Below are 18,551 nucleotides of genomic sequence, written 5' to 3'. Positions count from 1 at the left end.
CACAGGAGCTTTGAGTTTGGATGTACTTAATGCCAACAGCCTGCTACAATGGTTCAGGTTGCTACAATGAGATTATAATCACTTAACAATGATGGAATTGAGGGATGGGTTCCCTCTAGAGTCTGGTTCCTCTCAAGGTTTTTTTCCATATACCATCTCAGGGAGTTTTTCCTTGCCAGAGTTAACACTGGCTTGCTCATTAGGGATCAAAAAAGCAGATCATCAAATGAGCTGCATCCCAATACCAACCCAGGGTGCAGTTGCTGGAAGTCTATGCATTAGGACATTGGCTCACTACCATTTTGCAGCCAAAGACACCTGTGTGTTCCTGAAGCCCACTTTGAGGAAACTGCTCAGGATCCCGAACATGACCATGTCTTAGAGAACAAACTCTATGGTTTGAATGTAATTATCAGCAGAAGGTGTGGCATAATCTCAGACATTAATAATTACTCGGTAGTGAATCATTGAAGCCCTTTGACATACTCACTTTCTGACTTCCTGTTTCAAAAAGAAATACGTCACATGTGTATTTCATGTGTTAAAGGTTTGTAGAGGAGATGTTTTCAATATTATTAATAGACTGGTGTGCTGAGAGTAACATTAGAGGTTTTTTTTTGTTTTTACATAAGCTGAGTTGATTAAGCAAAAAGTCTTGTGACAAAAATGATAATAGGAACATTATAGCCATAATAAATCAGTACTTTGTATAAGTGCATTTGAAAGTAAATACCTTTTTACTTTTAGAGAGCACTTTTACTTTTACTGGAGTCATATTTGACCTACTGTATCTCTACTTTAACTCAACTACATGGTTTGTGTACTTCGTCCAGCACTTAAGACTGTATTGTTCTTAACAGTAGAGTTGACCTGAGCAGCCATGTTTGTTTTACATCACTCTGTTAACAGGGAAGGGCTTGGAACTCAGGAAGACTACCCTGAGTTTATCGGATGGAATTGCAAGCTCAGGGGGCATTTTCACTAGGTTTTTTTTAAGGGTATAGTCTGGGATTTACACATTGCAGTTAGAATGCAACAGTTGTTTTGCTTAGCAAGCAGACATGTTAATTCAATATCACTTGCATAACTCTGGGTTGAAAAGACCGCCCTGAGTAGTAATTCCACATTAATTGTGAGGACTAGAAGGTGTCTTGGGTTTTTCCTGGTTGGAGCTTTCTGTAATATTGTTATCAGTTAAATGTGGCAAATGGATTAAACAAATTCAGGTTTACTTTTGGAGCATTTTTAACAATGAATATTGTCTCAAAGCATCTTTACACAAATAAAGCGGTTATAAAGTTGTATTAAAGAATGTATCAGTTTATTCCTTGGGCTTGACGGACACCGTAGGATGGATTACTCCTCGTAGGCTCGGCGGATCTGCGGTTCTATCATATTTTCTTTTATTTCCCAGTAAATAAAAGCAAACAGGAAGTACTTGAGGTGGAAATTAATGTACTCGTCAGAAACAGGACATTTAACACCAAAGTGGATTATTATCGAAGTGCTTACACAAAGTGCTTCTAAGAAACGTGTGTTTGTGGTAGCGATGGGTTCTTCATGAACCATAAGTTCGTTTTGAAACAAGTGTTCAACGTGACTCAGAAGAACGAGTCGTCTCAAAGAGTGATTCATTCATTTCTACTGGACGCACATAAACAAAACATGAAAAAAAAAAAAAAAAATATAATAATAATAATAATAATTATATATATATATATATATATATATATATATATATATATATATATATATATATATATATATATATATATATATTGTGTCCAATCCAATCCACAGGGGTGTCCAATCTTTTCCATAAAAAGATCCGGTGTGGGTGCAGGTTTTCATTCAAACCAAGCAAAGGCCACACCTGATTGACTTTCTTTGTAAGTTCCACGTTCATTGCACGGGCTTTCAATTTGAAACCAGGCGCCTCCATTTTACCGGAAGTGACCCCTTCACAGCACCGGAAGTGTCCCTCGCGGTTCATTTCCCTGTGCTGAAGGCGGATCCCTGCGCTGTCGCTCGGAAACTTTACTCCGAGTCTCGGACCCACGGCTTCAACGCAGCACCTGGGCCCATATTCGGCTTTCTCTGTCTCTCACCGGAACCGCTCGCTTATTCTCGGCTACACAGGTGGGAACTGCAGCGCGCGCGCGCCTTATACAATATTAGGAATAATAATAATAATAATAATAATACAAAGGAAAAAGCACGCGGGGGTGAAGTGTGTGTTTGATATCAGACTAGCGGGTGTGTGTGTGTGTGTGTGTGTGTGTGTGTGTGTGTGTGTGTGTGTGTATATAACTGTTGGATGTGTCGGTTATAGACCGTGTCTCGGTGTAGAAGAAGAAGATGGGGGATAAGGAGCTGATGTGGGCTTTGAAGAACGGAGACCTGGATGAAGTGAAGACATTACTGACAAAGGTAAAGTGTGTGTGTGTGTGTGTGTAGCCTCCCGGTGTTTAAGCTGTGTAGCTCTTTATCAGCTGTCCATCTGCCTGTCCTTGGAAACCAGAGAGAGAGAGAGAGAGAGAGAGAGAGATAGCTGGAAGAAAGAAAGAATGAATGATGATGAAGGTGTATCAGGCCTAACCCCAGCTTCTTGAGTCGTACGCCATATCGTGCATTATCAAACACTTCCGGGTTGTTGCGCACCCCCTCCCCTTCCTACACGCTGCATTCGTGGGGGTTCGGGGAGTCTCCATGTGACGTCACACGGCGGCTGCTTTGCATATTCCCTGAATGGCTGTGATCATTTGCTTATCCAAACGAGTGACATGGAGCAGCTTGACTTTTTCCTCCTGCGATGCCTCGGGGGTTAGAAGAATGGAAGTTTTTTTTTTTTTTATATAAACCTGGACAGAAAAAGAGTGAGAAAATGAGACTGTGATGGAGATCTACAGCCACGCCCACCCTGCTGGTCTTTGTACACTGCTTGGCTCTGACCACTTTCGTCTGATTGGACAAGGCATGTTTTCCGATTGCTGAAATTTTGTCTAATTGAAGTGTCTCTCCCCTCGTCTGCCTGTGTCTCTCCCCTCATCTGCCTGTGTCTCTCCCCTCGTCTGCCTGTGTCTCTCCCCTCGTGTGACTCCTCTCTACTGTTAGTGTGTGTCTTTCTTTACTCGTCTGCCTGTGTGTCTCCTCTTGCTGGTGTTCCATACTTTCTTGCTGATTCTCACCGAACGGTTGCGACAGTAGTCAGTGAGTTTTCTTGAATGTATTTTGTGAATAAATTTATAAAATCTGATCAGATTTTAAGAGAACGAAGAAGAGAATCTTGTTTAGCATCAGCACCTGAATGTGAGTGAGTAAGTAAGTGAACAGCTGGCTGATGGACTGATCTGTAAATGAGCAAAAAGCAATGTATCAGTCTCTCCTTACGAACAGTCCCCTCCAAAAGTTTTGGAACACCGAGACCAACTTGTTTAGTTTCTCCCGCTCGCTCGAAACATGTGGGTTGGAGATCAGAAGATTGAAAAGAAGACAACGAATCAGAATTTCAGCTTCCACTTCCTGATATTTTCCCCGACCTGTGTTAAACAGCTGCAGCGGCAGACCATCCAGTGTTTTAGGTAAGCAAAATTATTGGGACAGGTCGTCTTGGAGTAGGGGCTTGGTTGCGTGTTTCTTGCTTGCAGTAGCTGTTTGTTAATCATGACATCACCAACTTCCCCTTTTTTCTTAATGAGATTCTTTGTTATTTTGTGTGTGTGTGTGTGTGTGTTGAGTCATTGGCATGCTACGAGATTATTTCCTCCCTAAAAAGGTTTGGATGCATTTATCTAATTTCATAAAATGAAATAACATCTGGGCGTCACCTGACTGACAGATGTTCCTTTGTAAAATAGGTGGATTAGTGTTTTTGAATTCATATTCATGTGCCAGGGACTAAAAGCTGCATTTTTGTTTGCTTGTTTCATCATCACTGTTTAGCTAAACAAACACGGTTTCTTTGTGCTGTTCCAATACTTTTGAAGGAGACTTTGTATAAGCAGTATCGTGCTCACGATCACGCCGTTAGACCAAATATTAGCACCGGATTCCAACGAACGGTCTGCTTTCTGTTACAGCGGATATATTATATTATACACGGTCTCCTTCAAAAGTATTGGAACACAAGGTCACGCGTGCAACAGTTTCTTGTGGAGGTTTAATTTGAATGATCAGAGGCCCCACAGTGGACTATTTTTACATATCTGTGTGGTTTAGGGTGTCAGTTACACCACAGTGACGTCGCAGTGATTACAGTCTGTCATTTAATAATGAACGTCTCTTCTCACGGCATTTGTTTATATTTTTATTGTCATGGAGCTTCCACCAGGCAGCTTTCATCTCCTACACTACAGTCATGATCTATAATGTCATTCACCAGTCTGTCTGGTTTGCTCTCTTTCTGTCTGGCTCTTTGTCGGTCTTAGGGCTTAAACGATTCCTTAAGTAGTTTGATTACAAAACTTCATTGAGACAAATGTATTAAATGTATTTATTAAATTAAATGTTAGCGACTAAAATAATAATAAAAAAAAACAGACAAGCAATTTTATGTTTCGCATTTCTTCCTCCTAACTGTACCGAAATAGAACCGAAACATGACTTAAAACCGAGGTACACAGCGAAGCGTGAATTTTGTGTACCGTTACACCCCTAGTAAATAAGGGTCAATATTTTTAAATTCATTTTTTAAGTAATTTGAAATTGATTTTTATATTTTTATTTATATACAGTGCGGTTAAAAAATTATTTTTTTTCTATAGTGCTTTTCACAACGGACATTGTTTAAAGCAGCTTTACAGATTTTAAGAGTTAAAGGTGAATGATTCGTGTTTATCCCTGATGAGCAGCCGTGGCGACTTTGACAAGTAAAAACTCCCTTAGATGTTATAAGGAAGAAACCTTGCGAAGAACCAGACTCAAAAGGGGAACCCATCCTCATTTGGGTGACATCAAGAGTGTGATTATAAATCTTTAAACAATACAGAACACTGAAGAGTGAAAACTAACATGAGCACTGGAATGTAAGGCACTGGAATGTAAGATTGAGTATTGATCTTTCTACAGTCTTGTACAGTCATTTAAGATTATGGAACCATGAGCTACTGAGCAACTGATAAAATAGCTCAACATTTGCCCAACACCAGCTTCTCCATGCCAGAGCCTTTAAACACTCAAGAGGTCCAATGTCCAAACTCCACATGAGGTAAAATCCAAATGGCACTGGTACGTCTCTAGATGGTTTGGGATGTTTGTGGGATCGGCATCTTCTTCTTTAAAGGTCCATAATCTTCATGAGTTTGAATTGGAGCTGGCGCAACCTCAGGATGCCTCAGGATGGGGAGAGAAAGTGGAGAAGTAGTGGAGAGGAATTAGCATAGCCGCTGTTCATGATCTTAACAAGCACAAGTTGATCATGAGCATGTGATCAGATTTAGTGGAGCACAAGGTTATGTGATGTGTGTTATGTGTAGGCTTTGCTAAAAAAAAAGATACGTCTTTAATCTGCACTTAAAATGGGAGAGTGCTATTGCTAGTTACCTACAAAACCCTAAATGGTTTGGCTCCCTTGTATCTATCCAATCTTCTAACATGCTACAATCAGTCATGCTCTTTGAGATCTCTCAACTCTGGACTTCTATTAGTTCCTAGAATAGTAGTCCACTAAAGGTGGTAGAACATTCTAAAATTTAGCTTCTAAACTTTGGAACAGTCTTCCTGGGAACATGGGAGCCAAACCATTTAGGGTTTTGTAGGTAAGTAGCGATAGTTTGTTGTCGATTTGAAACTTAACAGGTAGCCAGTGTAGGGATGATTTATATTGGGGTTATATGGTCATATTTTCTCGACCTTGTGTGAACTCTGGCTGCTGCATTCTGGACTGTAGCTTGTTTATTAATGATGCAGGACATCCACCTAGTAATGCATTACAATAGTCCAGTCTGGAGGTCCTGAACGCATGGATGAGCTTCTCTGCATCAGATATAGACATGTTTCTTAGCTTAGCAGTTCCTCCACCGTGGCCGCGTAGAGCAGAAAGTGGAGCACGTTTTTTTAAAACTGGCAGTAAATACATGGGTTTAGTGCGTGGGAAAATTCAAGCAGATTTTCCGAAGACAAAAAAGCCCACATCGCGATGCTGTGCGAGATTTCATGAATAAATACGTGTGAAAAGAATCGAGTTCCGTCAAACGAACTGTTCTTCTTAACCCACTCTACATGTCCCCTGCAGAGGCACCTTTTAAACGCAACTCTATTTGTATTTGGATGTAACACGGCTATTCAATACACTAAATGGGTTTAGATTTCATAGATATTCTCGTGTGCAATTTCAGCAAAAATTATGTTAATTGTTCTTGAAAAAAGACAAACAAATTTTTTGTTCATTTTAAGAGACTCGTCTTATTTTCTCTCATTGACTATTCTCATGAATAGAGAAAAAGTACTTATTGTGTGTCTGCCACTTTTACTGTGTTTCCGTCTGACTCCCTGTCTGTCTGGCTCTCTGTCTGTCCAGCTCTCTGTCTGTCTGGCTCTCTGTCTGTCTGGCTCAGAACACACATTTTTTTTTATTTGACAGTTAAAGCTAAAAGTGTATGTTTACATGCACTATAAAACTCAGCACAGCACTGAAACTGGAGACTCCTTCCATGTATGTTGTTAAAGTCTTTTACCAGCCTTTGCTGTTCTTTATTACACCATTGCATTTAATGCTTTTGCTGTAGAACACTCCTGAGTTGTTCTGTTTCCTACACACACATTATACATGTTACTCTGCTGTGGTTGATCACTGACCTGGAAGGAAGTAAAAGAAACAAATAACATGAAGGAAACCATTTTCGATCCAAAGGTCGGAAAAGTCGGGTGTCCCAAGACCTTTGGCCACACAGTATTTCATACTTCCCATGTTGCTGATAAACATTTTGGCTCCACACGAAGGTCTTGTTTCTAACTGTTTAGACCGTGCGGTGAAGATCAGTAGGAAAGGATTAATCCGCTGTATGGATTGAAGTCGTTTTCCTGTCCGCTTCCTGCTATCGACTCTGGACGATTACAGTGTTTATAATGCCGGTTTAATGTTGAAAATTGTAAGCAAAGGGAGAAAAAAAATCCATAATTTAAGTATGGTTTCTTTACCTTTACTTCCTGCTAATATGAGGAAGTAGTGGTGCGTTGTGTTCTGTAAAACTCTCCTGAGCTCGAAGGCAGCACAATGATCATATTCCAGTTGAATCGCGTCGAGAAACGAAACCTCTTGAGAGTCTGTGGCCCTTTTCACCCTCCTGAAGAAAAGGGAAGTGGTAGTGGAAGGGACTTCTGATCAGAAGGCCACGAGTTCAAGTCCCAGCACCACCACGCTGTCACAGCTGGGCCCTGAAGCTGTGGCTCTGTATAAGTGCACCTGTCAAATACCATAAATGTAACTGAAGAAGGTGTTTAATTTTTAAACCTTCTTGTCAGCCATGTTAGAATATAAAGCAGTTTTTAAAAACACGGCTCAGGATCTGAGGTCTTGACCAGCGTACCGTCAGAGAAGAGACACCTCAGTGTAAGACATTCACGGTGAGGGAACCTTGTTCCTGTGAGGCAACATCTTTACCAGAAATCATTCAGAGCCTGATGGGTAGCTACATTTTAAACTCCAGTGGTTTGTTACAGCTATAAACCAAAAGTTGTGGAGTTCCGCATCTTCAAAGGAAACCAAGCCACCTCTGACTGTCGACCTATATGTGCTTGTTGAACCTCTCATTCCAGATGTATTCTCCTTCTCCTGTTATGAGCTCCACTTTTTTGTGAAGGCTTCCCAATAGGTTTTGAGGCATGACTGGGGATTATTGTTCATTCAGTTTCAAGAGCTTTCAAGAACCAGTGTCGGATGAGGATGCCTAGGGTGCAGTCAGTGTTTGGTAGAGACAAAGAGGTCAAGGCTTGGTGAAGGACACCTGAGATCTTTTACTTTAACATTCACACACGGTGTCTTCCTGACACGGGTTTTGTGTACAGGAGTATTTTATGCTGGAACATTGTAAGAGAATCTTATTTCCTGTGAGGGAGTTTTAGTTCCTGCGAGGGGGAATCTCTCTTCTTGCGAGGGGGAAATCTCTGATCCTGCGATGGGGGAATCTTCCAGCCCACAGAGACATTTAATACTGTGGTTCTCAAACCCTTTCCTATAAAGGATCAATAATAAATGTTGCCTTTTACCACATATCCGACACCACAGGCCCTTTTTTTTTTTTGCCCTTTCTGATCTATCAGTTGTGTAATTTAAGCTGTGGGTTAACACTTTGGGAAAGAAGCACAAACGGGTGTGATGGCCAGGCCGTGCAGATTTTTATGCAGGCTAATGATAAACAGAATTGATTTTTAATTGGATGATGCCAAAAGCGAAATTGAAAACGTGTAGTCTTCGCCTCATGCGCAACTGAAGAAGTTTCTTTGCAACCCGGCTGTTGCAGAACCTGCGCTGTGGATGTCGAAACAGCAGCCCGCATCATCCGCCTTTACTCTCCACTCCGTCTGCCGTACTTGTAGCTTTGAGTCGTTAACTAACGAGGCTTAGAATCAGGTTCTCTTAATGAATACGGGAATCGGATGAATGATGTCGGATGAATGATGAAACTCTGCTTATCAGTGGCCAAAACAATGAACTCGGTTAATTCAGACGAAGACAGGGCGCGATTGCTGAGCTGAACGAAAAGGGGGGCTCGAGTGCTGTAATTAATCGACAATGCTTGCAGGTTGACTGGACGATATGGGTGAGCATCAGATCAGCCTAATTAATCTTCCCCAAATGCAGGGAACTATAAAGCATGAAGCTCGTGAAGAGTTTGGCTCTCGTCCAGTTTTTCATTAACCATCTCTGCAGCTGCTCCTCAACCTACACCTGGGCTCTTAAACATTATAAATAAAACTCTTTGTTGTCTTTTTATCACAACATTGCTGTTAAAAGGATTTTAGGCTCGATATAAATGTTGATGAGCTTCTGCTCATGGTTTTTTTCTGATATATATTTTATAATAAGTGTTAGAACCTTTTTTTTATACAAATATTTTATATTAAACCCAAGCTCACATACACATGTTGTAATAAGGTTCAAACAGTCAGGTCCATAAGTTTAAGGAGCAGAAATGGAATTTCCTCCTTTGAGATGCTTTGTCAGGTCTTCACTGCACCCTCCTTCATTTGCTCTTTGTTTGTGGGTTTTTCTCCTTCATTTTGTCTTTAGTAAATGAAAAGCAATAATCCAGTTGGCACTTGCCTCCATGTGTGGCAGAGGACATACGTGTGTTATACTTTGGATCATGAGTCCTTTCTATTCGTCTCCATTCTGTTCTCTTCCTATGATTCTGGTACATGTTATTACAGATTTCCTTTTGTTCGGGAACTGGACAGGGACAGTGTTTTAAACCTTAACATACCTCTCGTGTTTGTCCTTGACTTGGCTAGATAGTTTTCTCCACCGAGGAAAGATTTCTGGGATCATCCACTTTACTGCGGTCTTCCAGAGCTTTTGGTGTTTGGTTGATCTGGCTACTCTTAAAGCTTTTGGAAACTTATTTGCATAAAAAAAATGAATACGCCAGACTTTTTTTTGGCAATCTCAGTTTAAAAGTGCGATCAGGAAGTTGCAGCTGAAGCATTTATAGACCTGAATGATGATGCAACCGTTGATTAAGCGAATGCAGATTTTGTAATTTGGCCATTGTACATGCAGTGGGAGTGAGAAGAGAACAGGTCTACATCACCTCACAGAGGTGTCCAAGCCTGTTTCCAAGCATGTTTCCCCCAGAGCTGACCTTCTTAATAATAAACGTATTCTTTCAGTTCTATTGTAACAGAAGTTCAGACTATATCTGCGTGTTCTCAACTTCCTGTTTGTCATATCTTCAGGTTCTGTTTTTAGTAAATACACAGTAGTGGCTGAAGTTCCTTTTCTGCAGGTTTGGTTCCTGAGCTTAGTGTGGATGAATAACAGGCTTTACTCTGTTTGATTTCTGTACATTGTCTCAGTTGATGTGATGACAAAATGACAGCAGCCAAGACATGTAACCGAAGATTATCCATCACGTACTATTTCTTAATGTACACAAGGTGTGTACTTGCGGTGTTCTCACTGCGTGTACTCTTGCGGTGTTCTTTGTGTTTTATGTCGTGTTCTTTCTACATTTTCGCTCTTTTCTCGGCGTTCTCGCTTTGTTCTCTTGCCGTCCACTCTGCGTGTACTACGGGTGTGTGTTCACTCGCTGTTCTCGCTATGTAGTGTTGATGCATAGCCCAGTAAAACCATCATAAGCATTGGAAAGTTGCTGAGTCTCCGAAATATGCATCCCCACGCTATCACACTACCACCACCATGTTTCACTGTTGGCATAACTATTATCAAATGCTATGTTAGCTTTATGCCCAATATAATGAGTGATAATGTCTTTTTGACATTAAAAAAGTTACACTTCCCGTTTAACAGTCTACAGAATATTGTTTGAAAAGCCTTCGGAGGTTTTCGGCGGTAGTGGGATAAGCACTTATGTTCCTCTTGGCAGTGGATTTTGCCTTCAACACCATTTTTGCCAAATCTCTTTCGAATGGTGGCGTCATGACTGCTGACCTTATGTGAGGCCTGCAGTTCATTAGATGTTCCGTTGTGTTTTCCTAAATGTGTTTTTGGAGGAATTTTAGGCAAACTGGCTCCTTCTGAGATGATTCTCCATCATTCCAAGTTGCCTCCATTTGGTGATCCGTTTCGCTGCAATCCGACGGCCTTAAAATCTTTCCCAGATTTTGATAATTTCAATAACTTTAATTTCCAAATTGTTGTTGGTGTCGTAGAGTGCTGTAGAGTGACGATTTTTACGTTACAGCGAAAGAGGGTTTAAAAATAAATCAACCAAAACCTTTCCAAATTTCTATGCAGATGGACATTTTATTGGGTGTTCACCTGTGATGATGTCCTGGCGTAGCGTTATCTGAGAATACATTGCAGAGCTCAGTTTGGTAGTATAATCAGAGTAAATGTCAGTGTTATATTGTGTGTGGGGGAACAATCTAGTCAATTCTATCAATTTAAAAAATGTCTACGGTTGTTTTTTTGGGGGGGGGAAATTTAGTGTATGGGTGGGGAAAAGACACCGTTTTATCCTGTGTTAAAACATTCCAAACCACAGTTAAAGATTAAAGCTTCATTCATTGTAATTTGTAAGATTTTGCCCCCAACAATCGAACAGTTTTCGTATTTCTCTCGCCATGTTCTTTTCAGGACTTTTTGGATTTCTCTTTGAGTTGTGCAGCTCTACTGAGGGGACAGCGTCCGTGGAACTTCTCTGCAAGGTGGCTTTAGAGAATACATTTTTCTGTTGCTCTCTTCCTGTCGTTGTTACCACAGAAGTTAAAATAGAGACCACGTGTCACTGGTCGCCAAAAGCTGTCGCCGTTTCATGCCTTCGCTGCTACTTGGACACTTCCTTGCCAATGCTATACGTGTATCTTTATATACATATTTTATATTACTTTGTTACGCATAAACAAGTACATACAGTCTGCAGCTTTTTTTGTTGAAAATACTTTGGAGTTGGTGACCACTATGGGTTTTTACACTGCTGATGCTCAGCCAGGCACCTTCAGTTCCTGCTTCTTCTTGGTCTGTTTTGTGGTCAGTTTTTTTCTGCAAGTCAACTGCAGCTGATTTTATTTCATTTTGGGTGACCAACTGATGTACTTGCAGGACGTTCCACTGAAAAAAAAAAAAGTATTGGGTTGCTTTTAAAGTAAAATCCAGATCATTGTCTGCAGTTGGAAGTGCTGCCCAGTGGGGGTTTCAAAGCATTTGTCTAAATGTGAGCAAATAACATGATTATCATCATCATTCATCCATCAACATCATCAATAGAATACAAAGGAAACTTTTACGTTGAGAGCTGTTCACACCCGCACCATGAGGTTTTGTGTTTCAGAGGTGTGTACTCAAGGTACTTGCTGTGTGGACTCTCACTGTTCTTGTTGCATGTTCTCTCACAGTAATTTGTCATGTTCTGTCTATGTTCACGTCTCCTTGTTCTCTTGCTGCATAACTGTTTAACCTTCATTAACATACTTGTATTAGTCAGTTTTGGGAAGTTGCTGAGTCTCTCAGAATTCCACCACCATGTTTCATTGTTGGCATAACATTCTTTTATGGAATGCTTTGGTAGGATTATGCTGGATATAATGAGAGATTTTGTCTTAAAGTTACCGTGCATTTTTGTTTCAGATCATGAGTCGTTCCTTTCCTTCTCCATACTTATTTGTTCATTGGAGGTTTTTTTCCTTTATTTTAGGGCTTAACATTGGATTAGTTGTGTTGTAACTCTTCTGTATGCACTCGTAAAATGTTATTTTTTTCTACCACGAATGGATTTTATTCTCAAGTCATTTTCTGTGGTTCTTTGTTTTAAGTAAGTACCAAATAGTTGATCTTGGCCACACAAGTTTTATATATATATATATATAGATATTTATTTTTATTATTTTTCCGGCTTAATGATGGCTGGCTTATGTCGAGCGTTAACAGGAACAGATTCCAAATGCAAATGCCAGACTTAATCAACTGTATCTGGTTACCTGGAAGTAAATAATGAGGGAACAGCACACACCATGGAACATCTGAGAGACCAAGTGCCAATTACTGTTGGCCCCCATAAAAAGAGGAGGACAGCAACAGTGCTGAAATTCAGATATGGACATACAGATCCTCGAATTTAAGCTGGAAGTCTGTACTTTTCAGCTCATATTTATTAATGCCACATCATGGTTTCGTTCTGCATTGACAGTCTGTGAGAATTGTGTGTAATAGTTGTGCTTGGTGTTGCAGGACACACAGTTTACACCAGGCTGTGGCTTCTTTATGGAAGGAAAAAGTGTGTGAGAGAGAGCGAGACAGAGAGAAAACCAACCTCTGTGGTTTGTATCTGCATATGTGTATGTGAGTCTGCGGTGTGTGTGTGTGTGTGAAAGGGACTGTGGGTGTGTACAGTTCCTCTTAACTAACCTTAGTAACTACCCAGAAGTTAGCAGATCGACGAGAAGAGTGACAAAATTATGTATGTGCAGAGTTCAGAGGTTGGCTCAAGCGAGCAACTCTCCGAGTGATGGATGAAGGGATGGAGAGCAGCATTATAAGAGAGAATGGAGGTGACTAGGTCAATTGTGTCTATCGATCAGGTTTAGAGTGGTGCGTGTGTGACATTTCCTCTTCTCTGTGAATTTCATAGGTAAAAGTTGAAACAGTTTAGAGAGTGTATTGATTTTTTTTGCCATGGATGTAGAAGGTATATAAGTGGAAACTGTTAGACCTGTACCCTAAACTCTGTGTGTGTGTGTGTGTGTTACAGGATGAGGATGTAAACCGGACACTGGAGGGCGGTAGAAAGCCCCTGCACTACGCAGCAGACTGCGGCCAGGTTGAGATGGTGGAGTTCCTGTTGTCTAAAGGCGCAGATGTGAACGTAAGCTGCATTCATACACTCCATTTTCTCGTTCGTCTCATCACGTGTAATCGAAATCAGATTCCGATTATACACGTGGGTGATTTTCGGGCATCAAATTAGCCACTGAGCTTTTGTGCTCGAATACCCACATTGTTTGCTTCTTTATTTTTTGACCTTCACACCACATAGAGGAGCCTTTGTACCTCCTGACCACGTCTTCCTGTTTAACACACACCGGTTCATCTTTTGTTTATTGTTAAGTTTGTGTGTCTCACTCTCTCCCTCTATCCCTCTTCCCCTCTCTTTTACTCTCTCAGGCTCCAGATAAACACGGTATCACTCCGTTGCTGTCTGCCACTTACGAGGGTCACGTGTCCTGCGTCAGAATCCTGCTAGAGAAGGTACAGAGACACAGATGGACGTGTTTGTGTCAGACTCTAACACTAACACACACACACACACACACACACACACTGGGGCTCGTGTAGAGTATTTGGAGGAGACCTACAGTATGAGTTGAGAGGGCAGACGTCCGTTACGAATGTGGTGTTGGAGCTCCTCCCCAAATACGCCTGCCTGTAGTGATGTGTGAGAACTAATGGATGTAGTTCAGTGTCACACACACGCCGCGCACACACAGATTTCCTTTTTCCTAGTTTCACAGCCTCAACCCCCCCACCCCCCACCCCCATTGCATTTTGTGTGATAAGTGCATTAGTGAAGGTGTAGATTTTAGACGGCTGTTAGAAAATCGGTTCATTATTTACACTCGGGCAGAGACAATGGAATTCTCTGGAGGCAAATCCATATAAATCGTGTACAGATAACGATAGGAATACGAAAGGCTCCATCGCCCACGTTTCTGCTGCGATAAACCTGCACAAAAGCAAACTCCATGAAGATCTGCTTTACATGGGTTGGAAGATGTGGAAGGTTCAACCCTATTGAACATGAATGTGAACGCTGACTGCACCCCAGGTCTCCTCACCTCACCCACATTAGTACCTGACTTTACTAACACCCTTGTAGCTGAATGATTCTCCACAAAATCTGGTGGAACATCTTCCCAGTAGAGAGGAGGTTAATTATAACAGCAAATGATGACTAAAAAAGCATTCATGCGCCATACATTCAAAATAAGTGTATTATTGATATAAATAAAAAATATACAGTAATTGGGTGTGTTTATTTCCCTCTTGGGGTGACAACACAGACTCATGGATCTTCAGTGAATTTTCACATCACAAAAGTCTGATCGCGACTTCAACTGAATCTCCTACGATTTTCGCACACTGATGGTGTGAAAAATAAAAGAATGATCTGCAGATTAAAACACTGAAAAATTCTTTAGAACAGTGGTGAGCAGAAAATAATATCAGAACACATCATAACCTCGAGGTGGAGGAGCCACAGCAGAACATGGTGTCAGATTCCATTCCAGAAAACCATATCTTCAGCTGCCGAGGTTGGACACTCATGATCGCCTCAGATTCCTGTTCTTGGCTGATGGGAAAGGAACCTGATGTGGTGGACTGCTAGTCCAGTGCATTCACCCTTTGAGGTTTAATGTTTTAAACATGGTGACATCAGTTTTCTGATCAATGTGGTTTAAGGGTTCTTGTATGATTAACTGGATCCTTCCTGGAAGCTCAAAGCTCCGACCCATGCGCCATTTCAACTCAATGTTTTTTTGTTTTTCCCACCATCCCGTGTTAAGTCTGGAGATTTCCCAGGAGATAATCAACCCAAGCCATCGCATTTGGTACCATGGTAACAACTTCACTTGTTTTTTCATCCCGTGTTTGACTTGGACGTTAGCAGTGGTTCTTCATGTTTATATGAGTGATTGTCTGCGTCGATCTTCTGCCTCCTGATTGGCTGATGCATGAATAGACAGGTGTCCCTAATAAAGTGGACACTGTGTGTAATCTGTAGCAGGATGATGATGATGATGAATAGAAAGGCTAAACCTTTCTCAGTCTGCTCTTACGTTATGCACAGCGTCTATTTTTCTGTCAGTAGGTCCTCATGAAGACAGAGGATTCAGCAGGGACTTGATTGTGTAGTGCATACCAATGCGCGCTCTCTCTCTCTCTTTCCCGTGTACTCTCCCACCCTCTTTCCTCACACTTTCATTCAATGCCAGAACCAAAACTGTGTATTCAGCTTTCTTTATCATCACTGTTAATATTTGCTCATGTGAGATTTGATACCTTACAATAAGACTTTGATTTTATAGCTTTGATCAGTGCCCTGATTTAATGGTAGCGAAGTCGAAGCCATTGGATTTGTATTGGTGATAAGGTAGGTGTGAGGTGTTGCACTGCACGATGTAAAGGTGAAGCGGAGAGCATTAAAATGGTGGAAGTCCTCACACCTTATACCATGATCACTTCCCAGCATTGAGTAGTTAAAGCTATCATTGATTTTTGCATAGCAAAACTGTCTGTATGGATAAAAAGTACACTTTATTTTCATTACACATTTTATATACGACTCTAGAAATCTATGATTCTGCTGCTCTGAATCTTAGACACAGATAAAAGTAGAGAGAGAGAGAGAGAGAGAGAGAGAGAGAGAGAGATACATATACATGCATCTGTGTGTCTACTTATAATGAAGCTGTTGGAGTTAAATTCTAGTGCTGTTTCTCATTGAACATGTTCTTGTCCAGTTGGTCAAATTCATTGTGTGCTGTTGAAATTCCACTACACGCAAAAACCCTCCATGGAGCTCAGTAAGGCCATTAGGAAATGTGTATGATGGCTGTCTCACTCTGGATGGAACTGGACCTATATGTTACTATGGTTACAGGGGTTTATAAGCACAACATTAATTTAGTCACCTTTCAAACACAAACTACCAGTGTTCAACACTCTGAACTCTGTGAACTTCCAGGCAATCACAATCCACTATTCACTCCTGAACTTCCAGCCAATCACAATCCACTATTCGGTAACGAGCTTTTTGTTAAAAAAAATCTATAGTGATTGTCTGTGTTAAATGCATGTTGGCGTATGCTGGTGTTCAGTTGCGGAGCTCCTACACTCAGGGTGTACACACACTGTACTGCAGTCTCCATTGTTATATCAGAAACACCAGGTATGAGTAACATGAAGGCCATAATGATGTTCATTGTACTGAAGTGTGCAGAAGGCAGGCCACGTCATTTGATCGTGTTTTGTGTCGTTTGTGTGTACAGGGAGCTGATAAGGACAGAAAGGGACCAGACGGACTGAGCGCGCTCGAGGCAGCAGAGGACGAAAACATTAAAGCCCTGCTGAAATGAGGCTCGGCTCATCGGCCTGCAGCTCCGAGGTGTAAACAGACACTTGGCTGCCACCAAACAGATCTCACTCACACACACACACACACACACTCATTCACACATCTTCGTATCTGGCCGGTGGCTGCCTCGTCGTCTCATGGGTTTTCTTCTTGTGTTCCACATTTCCTTTTTTTTTATTTTCATTTTTTTTATTGTTACAATTATTATAATTATTGTTATTCTAGGGGAGCGGGTGTACGATTTCTCTGCTAGCGTATTTGAATTAGCGAGTCTCTCCATCAGATACAGAGCCCTAGCTGTGAGAAAGCTGACCATCTCCACCCCTGCGTACCACTAAACCAACACACACACACACACACACCGCTTATTTGCTAATTGAAGCGTCCTTGTGTTGCAGGCAGCCGAACAATCCTGATGTAAATGTGTTTTGTACTGTACCGCTGAAAGAGGAATGGTTTTAAAAATTCCGAGGAAAACAACACGTGATGCGTCTCTCCTCATTCCCGTACACGATCAGGGGCGACGTAATTAAAAAGAAACAAAAAAACAAACAACCCTCAGTTAAAAATGCAAACTTACACACAAACAAAAAAAAAAAAAAAAAAACAATTGGCATTATAAACGTTAGATTACATTCCCAGAGTGGGTCTTCATGAGCTTTTCAAAACAACAGCTTACAAATAATCCTACATTTAATAAAAGGTGTTGAAACAAGATCATGTGATCCTACACTCCTCCTCCTCCTCCTTCTGTCTGCTCTCTCACAGCTTCACTCTGGATAATAATATGGGCCACAGAAAAAAAAAAACTAAAGGTTCCAAGTTCTGTGTCGAGATAAAAAACGTGTGCGAGAGACGGGAACCAAACAAGCACTTCTTTCCCCGATAAGGTTGGACTCCTCTGCTTCCCCGACTGCATGCCTGCGCTTCTACACTCGGAGAAAACCCCAACGCTGTGCTTTTTCTCTTTCTCAATTTCTGGTCTCTTGGTTTTTGTTTTCTTTCTTTGAAGTGGCAAATTCAACCGTGAAACAAAAAAGAAACCGATTTAAAGCTTTGTATTTGGCTTCGTTGTGAGAACGATTGTTGAAAAGAAAATGAATAAAAAGTTTCAATTTAAACTTCATCTATTTATTGATCAAACCACTGATTTATTGTGTGATGGAGAGAGCGACTGCATGTGTAAACGAGTGTGCGAGACACATTAGCTCCAGTAAAACTACTCCCGATTGTTGCTGACTTTTGGTCTTAAATGTCCTTTAATGTTAGGAAGTTTTCGGAAGTTTTAGGAAGAGAAACAAATCCAGACATTTTTTTTTACCTTGGTGTCACCATGACCCTGCTTGAATCGGTTCCTAAATCAGGTCATCTGCTTCTGCGATCTTTTCTACAAACATTCAAACAATCCTGAGTTTCTCGTTGATAAGAATCTCGGGTTGGAATTATAAACGGACGGACTCCTGGAAAGTCCGGTCTAAAACAGGCCTCGAGGTTCTGAATATGGTGTACATAACCTTCATTATGTGCAACAGACAGCAAGGTTTTTCTAACATTTTGACCTTGATGTGACTGTGACTCCGTGGATTTATTCTGAAACCTGCTTTGTTCCTTTGTCTGTTTCTGATTAATTCTATTTCAAATCCCACACCCGTTCAAACACTCCAGACTTGAGAAGTCGTGCATAATTCATCAAAGATCACTCGAGGTTTCCAACGTCTACTCGCACTAATTATATCTGAAAGAATAAGACAATGTGTTGGATGCAGGAGAAGTGAAGAGTGTGGAGTAAAGATCTGAACC

General features: G+C 41.1%; 1 protein-coding gene across 1 annotated transcript; it reads left to right on the top strand.

The window, feature by feature from the left end:
- The first annotated feature begins 1,891 nt into the window (after nucleotides 1–1,891).
- Nucleotides 1,892–17,872, top strand: mtpn (myotrophin). The gene is made up of 5 exons (XM_083546556.1): nucleotides 1,892–2,139; nucleotides 2,333–2,430; nucleotides 13,368–13,481; nucleotides 13,781–13,864; nucleotides 16,666–17,872. Exons 2-5 carry the CDS (start codon nucleotides 2,359–2,361, stop codon nucleotides 16,750–16,752), a joined length of 357 nt encoding a protein of 118 aa, XP_083402682.1. The 5' UTR covers nucleotides 1,892–2,139; nucleotides 2,333–2,358; the 3' UTR covers nucleotides 16,753–17,872.
- Nucleotides 17,873–18,551: the final 679 nt, after the last annotated feature.

This window comes from Silurus aristotelis (assembly GCF_946808225.1).
Source record: "Silurus aristotelis genome assembly, chromosome: 7".
In the NCBI taxonomy this organism is placed as follows: domain Eukaryota; kingdom Metazoa; phylum Chordata; class Actinopteri; order Siluriformes; family Siluridae; genus Silurus; species Silurus aristotelis.
The sequence above is the reverse complement of the archived record's forward strand: the minus strand, read 5'-3'. Positions and strand labels throughout refer to the sequence as shown.

Excerpts from the sequence above, each read along its gene's own strand:
- mtpn (XM_083546556.1), top strand. The coding sequence starts at position 2,359 with ATGGGGGATAAGGAGCTGATGTGGGCTTTGAAGAACGGAGACCTGGAT. Across the intron at positions 2,431-13,367 it reads TGAAGACATTACTGACAAAG|GATGAGGATGTAAACCGGAC; the intron begins GTAAAGTGTGTG and ends TGTGTGTTACAG. Across the intron at positions 13,482-13,780 it reads CTAAAGGCGCAGATGTGAAC|GCTCCAGATAAACACGGTAT; the intron begins GTAAGCTGCATT and ends TTACTCTCTCAG.